Source organism: Ostrinia nubilalis, chromosome 8 (genome assembly GCF_963855985.1).
Source record: "Ostrinia nubilalis chromosome 8, ilOstNubi1.1, whole genome shotgun sequence".
Lineage (NCBI taxonomy): Eukaryota > Metazoa > Arthropoda > Insecta > Lepidoptera > Crambidae > Ostrinia > Ostrinia nubilalis.
The window spans coordinates 10,082,129-10,101,786 of record NC_087095.1 but is presented as its reverse complement, the minus strand read 5'-3'; the positions used below and the strand labels follow the sequence as shown (position 1 = coordinate 10,101,786).

General features: G+C 36.8%; 1 protein-coding gene across 2 annotated transcripts in view; it reads left to right on the top strand.

Annotated features, from left to right (window-relative positions):
- Nucleotides 1–1,442: 1,442 nt before the first annotated feature.
- The window catches only part of LOC135074194 (lachesin-like), a 31,392-nt gene continuing 13,176 nt past the window's right edge, over nucleotides 1,443–19,658 (top strand). For both annotated transcript variants that reach the window (XM_063968493.1, XM_063968492.1), the window contains exons 1-3: nucleotides 1,443–1,874; nucleotides 13,391–13,488; nucleotides 17,468–17,675. In XM_063968493.1, the coding sequence (XP_063824563.1) occupies nucleotides 1,772–1,874; nucleotides 13,391–13,488; nucleotides 17,468–17,675 (409 nt within the window). In that variant the 5' untranslated portion in view covers nucleotides 1,443–1,771. The remainder of the gene's footprint in view (nucleotides 1,875–13,390; nucleotides 13,489–17,467; nucleotides 17,676–19,658) is intronic.

Genomic DNA, 19,658 nt, shown 5'->3' with positions numbered 1-19,658 from the left:
GTAGATAGATCTCATAATTTAATAAACTGATAATACATTAGGGAAACCTTAGGTATTGAATAAAGTAATGCTTATGGATCCATCAGGATTTGTAAGAGCTCCAGCAGGAGTTGAGCGCATACCCAAAATACTAGGATCGACGCCCGTCATAAAATTTGTTGTTTCAAGGAAATCATAAAGTCAGCTTCTCCCTCTCACGTGATATGAGTAAAAATGAATGCGTAAATCAACAATATAAAACTGTTTGTAGTTCCCCATGCAGACCCAACTTTGAAAACAACTTTTTATGAACATACTAGATAGGTAGGTACTCACTCAATTTTATCGAAACCAAAAATCAAAATACGAATTCAGTTTTTACCAAAAATTAAACCACATTGATAGGTATTGATTTTGTGGCCAGCGCAAAATTCCAAGTATTCTATAATATTGGAAAATCGTCGCTTCATGTGCATTGGCATGGTTCACCATTATCTCCAAGGTTGTCCCATAGTTCTTGGTATACCTAATGGCATCAAAGTAACCGTCCCAGGAGTCACTCGGTTCCGAGTATCAGTCGATAGAAATGGTCGAAAAATCAATGAACACTGTAAAGCAGTTATGCGGCTTCCCGATGTTGTGGTTACCGGTATGATTCCTACCAAATTTATTTAGCCACAGTTGACATATTAGTTATGGTCAGTAACAGATAAGTCCTCCTCAAATTACGTGGCTTGGTGTTTCACTTGTTAGTATTAGTTTCATTACTGGCCAGTGAAACCTTTGGAAGTTTCTCGAAGCGCAATAATTTCCTTCCCACTATTCACTGAGTTCGCAGTCTTTGCTCTTAGTTTATAGAACTTTGGGTGTTCAAGGTGCTAATTCAATTTGATACCGCAAAATTGACAACGCGTGTCTGTTATTTCGGGTTTGCAACTTTAATTTTAAGAATAATATTTGTGTCTGTTTTTGTTATATTTGTAAGAGGATATCTTTGATACATTTCATCCGAACAGGATTTTTTCCCAATAAAAAGTTACACAGTTTTCTAGACATTTTTTGGCTAATTTTATTCATTGTTTCCGAAAGATAGGCATGCAAAGCCCCAGAAACGAAGTAATAAATAATTTATGATGACTAATAACATAAATAAAGTTTTCACAAAAGCTTGTACTACATAATTATATTCTTCTACTACTAATGAAGCTAATTACTCTTGCACACGCTGCATTTGACATTAAAAGTATTTAGATATCATCTGCCTTTATTTGGCCGCATGCCAATAAAGACGTCATTATTACCGTAATACTATGAAAGAAAATGTCAGAATCAGAAGGTTATAGGGGTTGTTTTATGAATTGTACGCGTGCCGCCTTGTGGGAAAGGGATGAAAGCAGCGAAGGGGTGGTCCTTTCCGAGGCGATGCACGCCGCTTGCAGCAGTCATCTGCGGGCCGCCGCGCGGGACGGTCGTGCGACTCTACCGACGAACGCCGGGGAACAAACTTTTCACGGGACATCGAAAAGTATCATTCACGTTATCGAATCTAACGATACCTTAATCGCATTTTTGCGTGTGTCGAATGCAATTCGAAGGGGATTTGTCGTGTGTTGTTCTGTTTAACATAATTTTGACTTTTCAACGAAAAGACTTCGGTGTTTCTTTTCATGGAATGTCTTAATACGTAAAATATTTGAATGGCGCCCAACGTGGGGTCGTAAAGTTAGTATAAAAAATGCAAAGAAGCTTTCTGCTTGAAAATTAAATATTGAAGTACTTAGAAAAACCTAAAATGTATTCTCAACATCAGTTAAGTTTGCTTAATAGCGGTAAAATATTGTTAGCAATACTTGTTTTGGATTGGCTGCTAGCCGGTTCCACCGATGCTACTACACGTGAGTATACATGATTATTATATTTTAAGTTACTCATATTTGGTATATTAATATTTATATTAACAAAGTTATAAAAGTAGAAGGTAGAGCCCGCCGCGTCTGTTTTCGGGGTTGTTATGATTCTATTCCGATACGGTATCAAGGTTGTACGCAGCCTTAGTCATAGTTGAGAAAAAAACATTCTTAAATAATGTCTAATGAATCATATTTCCATAAAAGTGCTTTATATTTCAAAGTGTTGCGAGTCCAACATGCTACAGAGTAGTAAGTACCATGTTTCTTCGATACCGATTTCTTGTTAATTTTTAAAATTACAAATTCGATAGAATCTCAGGTTGTATATAGATTTTGATTATAATAAAGCACTATCTGAAGATTTTATTTCGAAACGTTGTTAATTCGAAGTTATACCAAATAGTAGGAAAATTATGTTTTGCTACTTACTCACCGGCGAGAAAAGCTTTTGAGCGAGCTTTTCATAACTATTTACGTGAACTCTTATTTCCTATTGATACTATAATGAAAAGGTGTAATGGATTCTTAGAGTGTTTACCGGTACATGGCTTGAACGTGTTCGGCACTAATATTTTTCTAATATTTAAACTATAACTTTATCTTTTATCGCCTTTAATTTTTTGTCCTTTTATTTAAAAGCATTTCACTTGGATCGTATTAAGTGTAGATTTTTGAGATGGGATAAAAATACTTTACCGGAGATTTAAAAATATTTTCAATTGTATTTTACATAAATCTGCAAAAAAGCTAACTAAAACATTTTTGTGGCGATCGATTAATATTACCATAGCGTCTCTTCCATGACACAACATATCTTACATTTTATACGAAAATCTATCTCACAGTTTTTAATTTAGGCTACCCGACCGCTGTACACCTTTCCTATCCTCGTCTACTTATTTTACTTTAAGTTTACCTAACGGTACGGTATGAGCCGCAAAAGCGTACATTCGTTTGCGTTTTTCGTCTGGAGGTACGTAATTCCGGGTTGCTGTACTTCCAGCAAATTACAGAGCGAGTGGTTTTACTGCAAATGACTAGTTCCCGGCAAAGATGACAACGTCCGGGCCATTTGAAAAACTAAACAAGACTTCTGCGGAACCGTGACGTAATATTCACACGTCCGTTTGTGTCAAAGAGCTCGAAAATAAAAATGTGAAGTAATGTGTGTTTGTGTACTAACAATGCACTGACCACTCTAGTAATCAAGTTGAGAATAATATTTGTACTCAGTGTCAGTATTTTGTTAGTCAGGAAATTTGGTGCATTTTCATAAAATACAATTCTTGCCCTGAAAATTGAGTAGCTTTTCATTTGCTGCAAAATTAGATTTTTGTAGCGTTGATAGTCAGTTAATTGTGATTAACCGATTGAGTCCCAGACGGCATTAATTAATGTCATAACAATTGATTATCTATTGTGTCTAGATTCGCGGAGCTTGAAGGATTAAACAATGCTAATGTTTTTTTTACACTCTTTCGAACAACACATCAAACATTGTTTGTTTTTGTAAAACAAACAAGTTAGTCACGTGGAGGAAAAAGTTCAGTGTGTTCAGGAATATCACGGTTATTTCAGCACATTTAGTCCCAATAGGATTCGCTATTTACGTAACTTTACATTCATAATAACATAATAATTATTCTTAGTACTCGGTTATGTAAGATTATTATTTCAGTAAAACCCGGCCTGGGATGATTCTCGTGTAATAATATTATTGTGCTTGTAATAATATTATTGTGATTTTAACATTATTATAATTAACATTTTGCAAGATATTGAAGCCGGATTCGAATGCTTATAAAATACTCGGGTATGCATAGTAAATGAAAAACAGTAAGGCTGAGTTGCACCACCTAACTTTAACCGTAACTATAACGATAACCGGTGTATTTTGTATGGAGTTTGACTGATTTTTGTCGTTTGTTAAAGTCATAGTTAGATGGTGCAACCCAGCCTAAGTATATTTATTAGTAAAACCACAGGTAAAACGGTAGTTTTAAGATAAATAAATATCAGTCTAGATCATTAGTTCCCAAACTTATTTGAGACGCGCCCCCTTTCGACCATACAATAATTCCGCGCCCTCCCCCTCCTCCTGTCAAAATTATTTATTGGTCGTATCGAGCAGTCTGGAATGCATTCTCTCAGCAGTCGCAGGTTTTTTTATACTTAAGTACACAGATGGTCCGCGCCCCCCTTTAAAGGTCTTTGCGCCTCCCCTGGGGGACGCGCCCCCGACTTTGGGAACCGATGGTCTAGATAAAACATAAAACTCGTAAAAATACATAATGTATTTGCAAATTTTATTAACTTTATTCTTGTTTTAAGATACCATTAGTATCTACCTAATACTCGTAGATACAAACTAGAGATGAAACGGATAGTTGTTTGGCCGGATACCGGATACCGGATATCCGGCCAGCAGCTAGGCCGGATAGCCGGATATCCGGCGGCCGGATAGTTGGCCCATTGTCTCATTGCATGTCGTGACGAGTTTAGGTGCTTCGAACGCGATCAGTGGGTCTATTAGTAGACTAGACTAGTCACACTTTTCGAAAATCGAATCAGTCCGAATAGAATGTCAGATTTTGCCACTTGTCTAGGGGGCAGATGAATTCGGGCGATTTCGGTTGCCATTGTGAGTGTGTGATTGAATAGCGAAAAGGACATCATCCACGATCCATACATTTTTGGTCCAAAATAAAAAAAAAGTGCTGTATTCTGACAGAACACGTCCGCCTTAGCATTTGTTACTATGGCACCAAAGCTGTAGCACTACTGTGCGTCTTTCTTCTTTTTATTTTATTTTTTATCTTCTCTTCTGTTGTTTTCTCACCTATATCTTATCAAAATCAAGTGCCAGCCAACAAAAAAAAAGTGCTGTATTTTGACAGAACGTCTGCCTTAGCATTTGTCACTTTTGATTTTGGACCAAAATGGATGATGCCTATAAATTAGTTTACTTGCTGCGTAATCTGACTGAACTGCATCATGACATCAGACCATCAGTGAAAAAAAAACGCCTATTTTATTTGGCAATCAACAGATATTTACTATTTAAGTATTCGTCATTAGAGTGTATTCACTCTATGTATGGGCTATTGCCCAGAAAAAGAAATTTGTTTTTTTTTTAAGGCCTTAATATGGTTTTTTGTAACTTATTGGACTTTAAATAAAAGCCGTCATTATTATAATCCATTTTATTGATGTTTACCTCAAAGATTAATGTATTTCATTTTATTAATAGGAAATTCTCGTAGTTTTTTAATATCCGGTATCCGGCCGGATAGTGAGTTACTATCCGGTATCCGGCCGGATAGTAAATTTAGGCCGGATATCCGGCCTACCGGATAGTTACCGGATATCCGTTTCATCTCTAATACAAACCAAAAAAAATATACTAATAATTCTTATAATATGTATCAACAGGACGCAATATTGTCATCAAATGTTACAAGCTAAATATTTGATGCTCATATTAATCTCAATAAGATTAGAAGGAAAATCCTCACAGCAATTTTATTACCATAATCGTAATCACAAAAACAAGGTCGTGTCTTTTTCACAAAGAGTTTTTGAAGGAAGTGCCACTAAAAAGGGACAACATCCGTGTATTTGCGGTGTGGCGGTTTTTGACATGCAGTCAATTAGCGAGCCGAGGCGAGCCTGTAATTTGTCAGTGACAGCGTCGGAAGTTCAACAAGCCGGGTTTTAACTGCGATACGGGCATTTAGATCATAATAAATCAAATCAAACCCTTAAGGGCCGCGATTGATTTATACAGTGTTTATGAGTGAGCATGGCGACGCCCACGCCATAATTGATCGTGGTTAAGTGCTTTACGAAAAATTCCGCTAATATTCTTTGGCAACGTTGCGTTATGGTCATCGCGGTGTAGGAAAAAATAAGAATATTATTTATTACGTGCCATATACTTTTACTTTTTTATTATTTTTGTCTTGAGCTCAACTTCATCATGCATATTTTGGTTGTTGATAAGTATATGGCCACACGATGCGTAGTGCTCTGGTTGGATAATTATATTTTGCTTTTTCAGACACTGATGCTTTTGTCATACTAATTTTTCTAAATAAAAATTCACTGGATTCCAGTAACGTCATGTGGGAATCATGTTAAACATTATTCTTAATTTTCAATCATAAATACTTATTCTTAATTAATTTTAATTATTTATAAACTCATCAATTGTGGTGATGACTTAAGATGAGGTTTTGTTTCGCAGGCTCGCAGCAATCACGCTCGACTCAGAGTAATCAAAGATTCAGTGCAGTCTACCTTTTCCATTTCTTTGATTAGTTTCTTAGGTAACTTTTTGATTCTTTAGGTCATGGATCATTCTAGGTCATTTAAAAAAAATGCTTGAGTTAAACGTGGCAAACAGAGTGTAAGATAAGTTGTTTGGACCGTCAACCGAAGGTGGTGTCCAATGGTGATGATGAAAAAATCTAAAATCAAAAAGATATCTAATATAAAGTACGCGTTTTGCATATTAACACTCAATAATACAAACACAGCAGCTCCGCAGTTATTCTCAGTAGGTATATCAAATTATATCATGGTTACGGCCCTACATCGTAATTGATTGTCATAATACCCATAATAGTGCTTAAGTCCCGTTTGATGTTCGGCGTTGCCGCTGCTAAATTGTATTATTTTCAAGCCGTGTCAGTTTGACCTGAATTTCGTCCGTATGCTTAGTTTCGTAAGTCGCGTGCCACCAAACTAATTTAATAAAAACACGGTATGTTAAAGGGTATTTTGGAATTAACGCCTTGCCGAGGCGAAGGGTAACATTCTCAGGTTAAGTATGTTATCGATATACCTTATTAATGCTATTAATAACTAATCGAATGCCATAACAGTTTATGTAACTTATTTATTTTTTGCAAGTTGTGTAAAGCTCTACGAAAATCCAAATTTTTGGTGAAAATGATCTGCAGCTAAGTACTGAGCAGCTCCATTAAATAAATTTGGCACCCTATAAGCAACGGAAGCAAACGGTGGGTTGATTTTTGAAATTCAAGTGCAGTCGACAGCACTTTAGACTCATCATCATCATCATCATTTTAGCCATTAGCCACGTTAGAGTATTATAGCAAATCGCATTCAGTACCGGTACGTATAATGCCGCGGTATATTATAGGCTTGATGTTACGCATACAAAAAGAAGAAAAACGGTAAACAAATTTACTTTTTGTAAGTAATTTTGATCAATTGAAGCTCTAAATTCTGCCTGGCGTCATTGTCGTATCGTTCGTTTCAGCCAAATGACGTCCACTGCTGGACAAAGGCCTCCTCCAAGGTTTTCCACAATGCACGGTCCTGCGCTGCCCGCATCCAGGCTCTTCCCGCGACCTTTACGAGATCGTCGGTCCACCTAGTAGGAGGCCTGCCCACGCTACGTTTTCCAGCCCGTGGTCGCCACTCGAGAACTTTCCTGCCCCAACGGCCATCGTCTCTACGAGCTATGTGCCCCGCCCACTGCCACTTGGTTTTAGCAATTCTGCGAGCTATGTCGGTCACTTTGGTTCTCCTGCGGATCTCCTCATTTCTGATTCGATCACGCAGGGAAACTCCAAGCATGGCCCGCTCCATCGCCCTTTGGGTGACCTTGAGCCTTCTTATGAGGCCCATAGTAAGCGACCACGTTTCAGATCCATAAATCAACACTGGCAGCACACACTGCTCGAAGACTTTTGTCTTGAGACACTGCGGTATTTCGGACGTGAGTATATTGCGTAGCTTCCCGAACGCTGCCCAGCCGAGTTGGATTCGACGATTGACCTCTTTCTCGAAGTTGGCCCTACCTAACTGGACTGTTTGTCCCAGGTATACATAATTGTCAACAACTTCGAGTGTAGAGTCTCCAACCTTCAAAGGAGTGGGTGCGACACGGACATTAGACATGATTTTTGTCTTGTCCATGTTCATTTTGAGACCCACTTGTTGAGAGGCTCTACTGAGGCCATCGAGCATTGTGCCTAGATCTTCCAAGGTTTCAGCCATGACTACGATATCGTCCGCGAATCGAAGGTGGGTGATGTACTCACCGTTGATATTTATGCCAAATCCGCTCCAGTCCAAGAGCTTGAAGACATCTTCCAGGGCGGTGGTAAACAGTTTTGGAGATATGACGTCTCCCTGTCTTACCCCTCGCTGCAACTGGATAGGTTTCGAGTCCCGATCCTGGAGGCGGACTGACATTGTGGCGTTTTTGTATAAACTTTTTAACACTTCGATATAACGATAGTCAATTTGGCACCTTTGGAGAGACTGTAGCACTGCCCAGGTCTCGACCGAATCGAAGGCTTTCTCATAATCCACAAACGCCAGGCAAAGTGGCTGATTATACTCCTCGGTCTTCTGTATAATCTGCCGCAGCGTATGTATGTGGTCTATGGTACCAAAGCCTTTTCGGAAACCGGCTTGTTCGGGAGGCTGGAAGTCGTCGAGCCTGCGAGCGAGACGATTCGTAATGACTCTCGAAAACAGCTTGTAGATATGGCTCAGAAGTGAGATGGGTCTATAATTCTTCAACAAGGTTTTGTCACCTTTTTTGAAGAAGAGTATCACCACACTTCTGTGCCATGTCGTAGGCGTTTTTCCTTCGAGGATGACGGAATTGAACAGCTTCTGAAGAGCCTTCAGTATCGGCGTTCCACCTGCCTTCAAAAGCTCAGCCGTGATTCCATCATCACCCGGTGCCTTGTTGTTCTTTAGCTGTTTGAGAGCCATTCTAATCTCGTACATTGTCGTATATGGATTTAATTTTAATAAATACTTAGTTGTATAATATTTATTAGGTAAATTGTAATTTTTGAGCTACTAAACTGATTCTGTAAACTTTCCTTTTCCTTCATAAACAATTTTAATTGAATAATATAATAGTTGGGATATTTGAGAACGGTCAGTAATAGAGGGAAATATGAAACTCTACATTTTAAAAAGAGAAATTTCTATTAATTTTGCTTTAGAGAAAACTGTTTATTACTTACCAGCTTGTTTTTTTTAATGTGCCGTTAATAAAAAAAATATATCTTAATTTAAACAATATTCAGGTAGATAATAATTATGATGTTCTGTTTCACTTCCAGCATTATTCCCCCTACTCCTAAATGTTCAGATATTTCAAAACACAATAAAGCACTGCTATTTATGTCTTCGACTGACATTATTCCTATATTGCTGAGTAAGTATTAATAAGTATTACGTAAGAGAAAATTTTAATTAGTTGTTGTTAAAGGGCAAACATCGCTTATTTCAAATATTTATACAGGTATGTTAATTAAAATCAAATAGGTGGAACAAAACCCTAACCGTTATCAAAACATTCTATCTATTGACTCGAGACTTGATTAAATTCTCATTTCAGGTTTTTGTCGACGAGGCTTCCCAGAAGATGAATATTAATAAAACTGAAAATTACACGGAACGTTTCATCAACCATAACTCAAATATAACTAATTTTCTGTGATGAAGTGAGCAATTGAAGGATTACGTAAAATGGATCGTATCTAATATAATAAACAATATGACTTGACAACGACAAAGCGGCTTCCTCATAAGTGGAAGTAATTTATTACAAAAATGATAAAAATTAATTACTACTATCATGACACCAGAAATATTATCATCGCTCAATGATTTCCAGCTTAGCCGGTTGTGAGCAGCCTCCTGCAACGTCAACCAGGTCATCTGTGTCCATGTAGAATGTGGACAGAAAAATATTTTCCAAAATAATAATAAACTAATCGTTAACGATTCCTCAGGTCACATTAAAATCGTCCCCCAGATTCAAACTCCACCTTTGTACTTTGTAATCCAGTACGAAAACCATCGCCTGCCTGATGGTAGCTGCTATAGCGTTCAGTGTAGGTTAAGATGACTTCTTTCCCATTGGGTACCTGTAGAGAGGGGCACGTACTGCGATAAAATATTTCAATATGACTAAACCTCAGAGAAAATTGTGAGTTGAAAGATCCGCGTGTTTTACTGACTGTCGTGATATTTGTTCGATCTCACTAAATTCACAAATAAACCCGTTCGTCCAATCCATTCTACATACAGGGCTGTCCACTTCTGTAAACAAACAAAAAATACAAAAACAAAATTGATGTTTAAGAAGTAAAAACTTTACAGAAAGATTTATAATCGCTTTTTCATACTAAGAAATATTTATGTGTGAATATATTTATTCATTATTATTATGTAATATTCTTTAATGGTTAGGGTTCTGACGAGTTTTGTCATCTTTAGTGAAAACTACCCCTTTTAAAATAAAATATCAGATATTATTGTCGATCATGATTAGCATTAAAAATTTGGATTTTTCTTTGAACTTGCGCAGAGCTAGAGTTCATCAATAGAAAAATTAAACTTACTGTTTTGAGTACCTAGTTGGTATACAGGGTGTTTGGTAAATGGGTATATAAGCCGACACTAGCCCATGTTAACATGGGCATATAAATGGTATGGTGAAGTCAGAAATTTGATATCATCATTTTATTTTTTTTAATTTTCATACAAAATAAATTTTATAAAATCCGATTTATATGAAAATTAAAATAATTAAAATGAAGATATCAATTTTCTGACTTCAGCATACCATTTATATGCCCATGTTAACATAGGCTAGTGTCGGCTCATATACCCATTTACCTAACACCCTGTATAATCAAGAAGTGAGTAGCATGATTTTGTATTTGAATGATAAGTATCTCTGCTGGCCTTATCATGTAGTAAATCAAAGAAAGATAATAGGTAATGGTGTAGAGTTCGGTATTCAGCTCCATTGAAATGTCAAAATATGTCCATCGAAGCCAGGAGGTAGCGTTGAATGTAAATATGGGAGTTAGCAGCCCTAATCCCCCAGTGTCGCGTCGCGTGCCGCCCGGACACCGCGAAATTGGTTGCATAGCCGTTATTATGCTCCTCAGGAAATATTCAATGTACGAACGAATGAATTCGCTTACTCGAAAACCTTTGGAAACATCGAATAATATGATGTCGCATCGAAATGTGGTTTTCGCTGGGTGAAAATCTTCTATCGTGTGGTTTGTTAACCCTGGCATCAGACATTATTAAATGGACCCGGGCATCAGATATTACCATTTAGCACTTAGTTTATTGATTAAAGGCTGCAACATACAAAATTATATTAAACATTGGGACTTTTTATTTGTATCTCAGGGCCAATGAGTTAAAATTACTAAGTCATAGGTACAATTAGATACCTATGTACTATCCTAGACTGCATTTCACTTAACATTAGTTGCGATTGCGGTCAAATACCTGCCTTAGTGCCTTGTTCTGCATAAAAAACAATATTAAACGTCTCACCAGATTATTGTTAGAACCTACTTACCTAGTTACAGCAGAAATATGAATATGATGATTGTTATCAACATTTTTTACGTTGACCTCTAAGTTGTTCGCATTCATGAGATTATTGACCCCCGCAATTAGTTCACACATTGAAATTAACATTCTTATAAAGTCTTATAAAGTCTCTACTTTGACTTCAGAATGTGTTGATATGAACACCAACAAGATTGACATGAAGGATACGGTCGTAAAAGATACGTGTTACGGTGTACGTCTTGGCAATAATACTTTTAAGGCACGGCGGCTCTTGCGACAGTACTTATACCTTAACGATAGAAGAAAAACAATTAACAATGGATCATCGAAATTAAATCTTCAATAGATTAAGGCTAGATGCTTATGGAAAAGTATGTCGAAGATCGTATTGTATGATAATGCTTTAAAATTGTCAACACAGGACTTTACTAGGAGCATAGTTCATAGTAATATCCTTACTGTAGTAAGATTTCTACAGAAGGATTCTAGTCTGAGACGGCTTTAGGCACTTGAACCCGGCGTCTAGGGAATAAGGTAGAGAAGCCCTTTTCTAGAGCTATGATACATGTAGAGATCATATTCCTGTCGCCAGTGGTATACGTTACTTTCTTTTTAGCTGGTTCGAAAATGTAGCGAAATACAAAAGCTGTGTTTAGTACCTCTGCGACCGTCTCTTATAAACGTAGCGGCATACTAGGTATACCTATTGACGAGTACTTTTTTAAAAATAAATATGTATAAATACATAGGTATCATCAATTCAATTAATGAAACTATTTTTGCCAATGGATTAAATTACTACCTAGTAATTTCCATTTATTGAAAATAGAGGCAACAAAAAAACTACATCAAAGAATAATTTTCAAGGTGATCATTGCATCGTAGAATATACCTAGATATAAAACCGTCTAGCTAAGTCCATCAGCGTGTATAACGGATGGCGTCATAGCGCTTCTATCTAGCGATAAAATTCTATGGCAATTGCTGCAGACCATGTAGTTATGCGAGAAAGTACAATAGCGTGGCTTCGAAATGATATGAATGACAGTAAAACTAGTAGTAGTTTTATAAAAAAAATTAAGTACGAATTACTAGTAAGGCAGTTTACCTGGACAAATTTTTTGGAGCACTTGTTATCAGTTGAGGAAAATTGATTGGAGTTATTCGAGCACGCCAGTTAGAGAGGATGCCGTGGACTCCTCCACACGTCTTTAAAAAAAAAAAAAATATTTTACTTACTTCTCCGGATTTTTTTTTAAATCAATTGGGTCTTTGCATTTTTGCATGACAGTTATTTGTTTTTACTGCTTCATATACCTAGTTTTGAATTAGATTATTGGACCATTCACTTTACCATGCATTTTGAGTAGCTAAAGATCTGTGCACTGATTAGTGTGAGAATGTAAGTTTATGTATAAATCAGACTAGGTTCAGCTGGGCCAGCGGATGGCGTCATCGCGGGAACACCTAGCCTCGCTCGCGTGCACTCAATCGGCCGTTTCGCCGTATTTAAATTGCGGCCCGACGTAAGAATAACCCCATAAATGTTGTAATGATAAAACGAAAACGATTACACTAAGTGTGAATTGCTGAAATCTGAAAAAAATGTGTTACGGTTTGAAGAATGCTTTCACGTTTTTCCACCAATATTTTTGATTTCTTAGGATTTCTTTAATGCCTAATCTTAAATCGAATGTAAGTGCTCATCTAAGTTAGTCTCTGACACTTTACGATTGTCTGCACAACAATGCCGTCTTTGTCGTAAACGCTTATAAGACTTCATGGAAGCGATGTTTTGATTACATTTTTGTTGAAAAATAGAATCAGCGTAATGGCAAAATATTTTCTCTACTTTTGTGCGAACTGAATTTTATACGTTTTAACTTTTTACTGTTCGAGGAAGCTGTTAAAATCTACCATTCGTATTCTGACTGATCAATGATTTTTCACAACCTACTCGTAGAACAAAACATTTTTTGAGGTATTCGAGTGATTAAAATGAGCCTTAATCTCATTACTTGGTGAAGAATTGAAACACATAATGGAACATTTCTAAGAAATAAATCTGTCATAAAGCCAACTGAGCCGTTGTTTATTTTGGTATTCCATTGTTGCAGACGAGCCGGGCTTCAGCGGGCCGATCGCCAATGTGACTGCGCCGCTCGGCCGGGAAGCCATCCTGGCCTGCACTGTACACAACCTTTCCACTTACAAGGTAAAACCTGTTTTTGTTCGACATGTGTTGAAAACAATTGAAACGCTACTCTGTTTTAAAACTGGATAAGCGTTGAATGCAATTTAAATACTAGGTACTCTATTGTAAAACTGTGTTGATTTAGAGGGTGTAAATAATATGAGTCAGTTTTCGTAAAGCCTTTAAAGTCCACACTGTATTAGAGTTCTTTTGAGGCTTCAGAACTTTCTATTAAACTACTGCTGCCTACAAATGCAGGCGTGGAGACTCTTCGAATTTTGAAACTTCTACGATAGGGGTTAAGGTTGAAGTTTGATCAGTGGTCAAAACTTAAATTATAAAAATCTTACAACCTGAAGCCGCCTAATTCCGTTGCATTACACAATAAAATTCAGCAGTAACAAACACGTGACTTGTGAACATTAGCCTTCCCTATTGATCTCGAGGTCGCCTTTCCAGCAGGCAGGTGGTCGTCTCACGCTGTGCTTGCCAGTAGGCGGTCTCCACAATTTTCCATAAGAGAAACCGAGGAAAAGTGGAGTAAACGTGTTCTCGAATGGCGACTACGTCTCGGGAAAAATGGCATTGGACTTACAACTGCTTGGCGGACTGACGACCTCAAGGTGGATGAAAAAAGACTGTAGAAAATAAATTTATTGTTATTGAAATTACATTGTAGTAGCGAGATTGAATGAGTATTCAATTCTGACATCGCTCTGTTTCTTTAAGCAGTGGATCACAGAACCAATAATTGCTGGTACAGAGAGCAAATCTCCCGAGAATTTGCCGGAGCGGGTGATTGAACTAACTGTCTTGGCGCGCCGGGACGCCCGAGAGCGGGACGCCCGGGACCGGGACGTCTGAGAGCGGGACGGACCGCTTCAGTTGAGTAGCGATATGGTGATCGAGTTAGACACGCACTAACTTAATGTGCTCTTTTGAAGACGTCCCGTTGGGTAAAACAAGGGTTTTGTTGGGTAAATCTTTATCTACGACTTATTCAATGAATAAAATGTAAAATGTTTTGGGTCCTGAATAAAAGTAGTAAGTAAGTAATAAAATTAAATGAAAGATGAATACATATTAATACCTAACATGAATGTTTTCCTAATGTGATTTAAAATATGGGTTACATTAATCATGAAATAGTTTTCCAATTTTCAAAGTATAAAATAGTTAATTAAATAATAGAGAACTAAGTACCCTTAATTGTTTGATGGGTCAGCTAGGCCTTGGGGGAGCGAGCGTTGACTCTCGTCTGTGAAACTACCGTAATGATTTTGTTTATTACGCAAATTATATTTTGTGATATATTTAGCCTAAACCCAATATTCCAGTCTGGGCCAGTAACGATATTATTTTAAAACTTTATATTTTATCTCTAAGCAAAACTAAATACTAAAATGCTGCTGACAGATGCTTTAAACATCACATCAGTTATTTCGCTGGTGCAGTGACCGAATTTGAAATTTTCCTGCAGTCTTGCATTTAGGTGGTAAGTATGCGGTGTTGGTGATTGTACACGTTAAGCTCGTTCCGTACGTCTCCCGCGCGGCTACCCACATATTACACTCGTCGGCACTCACACTGTTGATTCAGCTTCTAAAACGTAAACATCCAAACATACTCCTTGTGCCGAGGGAATAAAGTCGAATAGTGTTTAAATATTTTCGAAGCTGGCACATATCCTATCCGGCACGCTAACAGCTAGAGTTCGTTAAACAGTTTCTTGACATGTACTCGAATTATATTCTACTGAGACCAGCTGTTAACGATTTTCTCTAAAGGTGGCCATTCACCACGAGTATAGTGTAGTAATTTAACAAAATTTAACAATGCAGGTATTCTTGCTTTGTCACGTTACACGTACGCTAATGCTTCCGGTAAGCGAATAGCATAAGTTAAGTGTGTTGTTGTGTGAGGAATATATTCAGTGACAGTTAACGATGAAAACATATAGACAGACGACAGATTTCGGCAGAGTAGATTTTGTACTCATACTTTAAGTTGCAGTTTGAAAAGACTAACAATCTCGGGCAATAAAACTACTTAGCGACTTGAGTTCGGCTAACGTAGTTCGAACTCAAGATCACTTGCAACTAGGTTTAAACAACATGTTGTAAGTGTATGAGCTTAAGCAGCTTCAGCGAATACAAAGTAGTTAGAGAAACTTTAAGCCCCCAGTCATCCTATGACACATGGCTCAAATATTCGTAGACATTATAAAAAGCTCTAATTGGTTTAAGGTTTTGGGTCAAAATTGATGGATAGAGCTTAACTATTATTTGTAGTTCTCTATAAAACAATTGCAGGTAAACATTTTAACGAAACTTGTGGTCAAATTCGCAAAAATGTAAAATTTTATGTAGAATACTGCTGTAAGAAATAAATTGTAACATTTTCATGCAATACGTTATAATAACGTCTTGTTAAACACATTCAAACACTATCTCATGCATAATATGGCGCAGAACGTCATGCTGTCTGAAATACCTATTTCACTAAAACGCGCATAGTTTGTCTTAATGTGCACTGTGATTTATTGCTAGCATTTGAATATTTAGAGCAAATATCTTTGATGTTCTCAATTACAAAGGAATGTGTAATAAATACAATTACAGGACATGATTACCTACGGTCACTTCAATTAGTCGGTTCTGTATAAATTACGTAGGTAGGTATACCTTTTTAATAAATTATGTTATAGTAGATTTTGCTATTTACAGATTAAGTATCTAATTTCTAATTAGCAATCTGCCTACGTAACACAAACTATGTACATTACAAATGTAAATACCGCTATCTATTTTCCTAATAGAGCCATTTACATTTTTACGTACCTATATTAGCTAACAAAAAAGATACTTTACTTTACTACGTAGCTAAACATCTTATCTATTACTAGCGGCCGCCTGCGACTTCGTACGCGTGGATCCCGTTTTACCCCCTTCATCTATCTTACGCGGTTTAGATTTTTTCATACAAATGTTTTTTCCCGCTAACTCCCGTTCCCGTGGGAATTTTGCAATATCCTGTTGTAACTAAGCTTTAAGTTTACTAAGGTACCTGCATGCCAAATTTCAAGCGTCTAACTTAAGCGGTTTAGATTTTTCATACAAAAGGATTTTCCGCTAACTCCCGTTCCCGTAAGAATTTTACAATATCCTGTTGTAACTAAGCTTTAAGTTTACTAAGGTACCTGCATGCCAAATTTCAAGCGTCTAACTTAAGCGGTTTAGATTTTTCATACAAAAGGATTTTCCCGCTAATTCCCGTTCCCGTGGGAATTCCTAAGTATACTATAACCTGCCCAGGAGTATGAAGAATAATTGTACCAAGTTTCGTTAAAATCCGTCGAGTAGTTTTTGTTTCTATAAGGAACATACATACAGACAGACAGACAGACAGACAGACAGACAGACAGACAGACAGACAGACAGACAGACAGACAGACAAAAATTTCACTGATTGCATTTTTGGCATCAGTATCGATCACTAATCACCCCCTGATAGTTATTTTGAAAATATATTTCATGTACAGAATTGACCTCTACAGATTTATTATAAGTATAGAAGATATCATTATAAAAGTTTTTCAACACATAACGGCACAAAAAAGTCATCGTGATCAATCGTGATTTAGATTTTCCATCCATGCATTACGAAGACTCAAGGCAAACGTAGTGTTGTAACTACACCCTCCAGCTTGATGGACCAACGATCTTAAGAACATAATTGGCAGTATCGCATGAAAAAAGCTCTTTGGTGCTCCTTAGAGGAGGCTTGATAAGACTTCTCGTAAATGTAAAACCATTATCAGTGTTTTCAGCGGAAGAAATTCAAATTGTTGCTGCCATATTTGTATACTTATTTGTACTTTTTGACTATTATTTGTCTTTTCTAATGCAAATAAAGTTTTGTATCTATCTAATTTATTATTATTTATTTATTAATTTAAAAGAAATGAAAATACTTTTATTAAAAAAGGTCTCTTTCGCAGGTCGCATGGCTGAGGGTAGACACGCAGACGATCCTCACGATCCACACGCACGTCATATCGCGGAGCCGCCGCGTGGGCGTGACGCACAGCGACCACAGGGTCTGGTTCCTACACATTAGAGAGCTGCGGGAGACCGACAGAGGGTGGTACATGTGCCAAATCAACACCGACCCGATGAAGAGCCAGCTCGGATACCTAGATGTTGTGGGTGTGTATAACGTTGTTAAAACTTTGGCGTTTTGTGTCTTGTGTCACGGCATATCACGCAGCCGTCGCGAGGGCGTGACGCACAGCGACCACGTCTGGTTCCTTCACATTCGCGAGGTGCGGAAGACTGACAGAGGGCCAGCTTGGATATTTAGATGTTGTGGGTAAGTAAACACGTTGACGTCTTGTGTATTGTGTTGGATACAAACTATCAATATTTTTTTTCACATTGAAAAGCCGTTAAAATCCAAGATGCGATTTTCACGGCTTAACTTGTACTTTTTACATTTTTTGTATTTGGTAGTTTCTCTAATAAAGAAGAGGATGACAAAGGTCACTTGTTTCTTCAGCAAGTTCTTCGCAGCACGAGTCTGTCTAATTGACAAACGTGGATAATTTTCTTGTATCCTAGGCTCGATTTAAAGGCTCGTCGTTTTTTACACTGCAATATTCTCCTATGATGATGTGCCTAGTCGGTAATTAAAGTGTTCTACTTTTGCGCAGCGCCTAAAAGTTAGCTTTAAGAGGACACACTCACGATCCTTGCGTTGCATACGTTTAACCCATTTAGACCGATAATTATTTTTGTAAATAAAAATTGATTTTTCAGCAAAAACTTACAAAGGGAAGCCTAAAAATCATGAAAAAAATATTTAAAAAAATAATCCATAAATAGGGGGCCGTGGGGAGCCCGTACCATATAGGGTACAGTAGGTCTATAAGCAAGCAAAACATAGTCGTTGTTCAAAGAAGATTTTTATTAATTTTTGTATGATATAAAATAAAAATAAAATCACATAATCACTAGTATCACACGTGGCATATCTTGTAAGATGTTTTCTGTGATACTAACCACATTTGGTTCTTTTTTCCTACCTTCTCCGAAGTTAGTGAGGACAGCTGAAGAAGACCTGGCTTCTTCTGATTTGTTACGTTTAGTGCTATCCATAATCGCATTTAGCAACACGACGATGGAAATTTAGCAAATTCATCAAAGAAAACTCTGAGGGTTGTTATTTACATTGAAACTATCTTTATCGTCTAAATCTTCGTCAGTCTGATCATCATTAGCGGTCATCTGACAAGACAGCAGTAGAAAAGTACCAAGATTGCTTTATGTTTACTGAAATTATCAAATTTTTCATGAGTTGTGGCAATATAGTGAAGCATCAATAGCCTAAAACAAATAAAAATAATAAAAAATTAAAATTTAAATTGCATGATTTGCTCATGCATAGACCTACTGTACCTTATACGGTACACCTATTTTAGTCTGGAATAAACCGTATAAAAATAATATCAATAATTTTTTTTTGTAGTCGTGATATCCATTGTACTCTATTTTTAAAATAAAATTGACAAATAACCAAATTTACCATAAATAATAAGAAATTATACCTTCTTAAAAACATTGTAAATATTTTTTTTGTTTTCTATCGAGGAATTTCATAAATATTTCCGAAACCACTTGTTAAAACATATTTTTAAATATTTTTATGTAAAATATTCACTTTAAGCTTACTGTCATAATCATTTTTACAAATTAACAACAATTTGGTACTTCGAAATATTTTCAAAAAGATACCGTACCACATAGGGTACGGTAGGGCTAAATGGGTTAAGCGGAGCGTCTTAAGGCTGAGGCCAAGCGAGAGTAATTTTGTGAGTTATGAGTCACGTATTTATAAACCTTCAAGTAATTACAACTCATTTTGCGTTGATGTTTCTCTCAAGACAGCCTTTTTGAAATCGAATTCAACTTTGAGTGCTACAGGCCTACCTAACTACATTCTAGTTAAGTCAATACACATTATTTACTGTGAAAGTTCTTCTGGTAGTTAATAGTGTTTCCATGTTAAATAAAATAGGAACAGTTAAAATCGTTTAACAAACTTATTCGTCTTTAGTTTTATGTATAGGTGTTTTCTATGAATTTATTCAATAGTTTGAGATCACGATTCTTAGTAGGGTTTCCTTGAAGAAT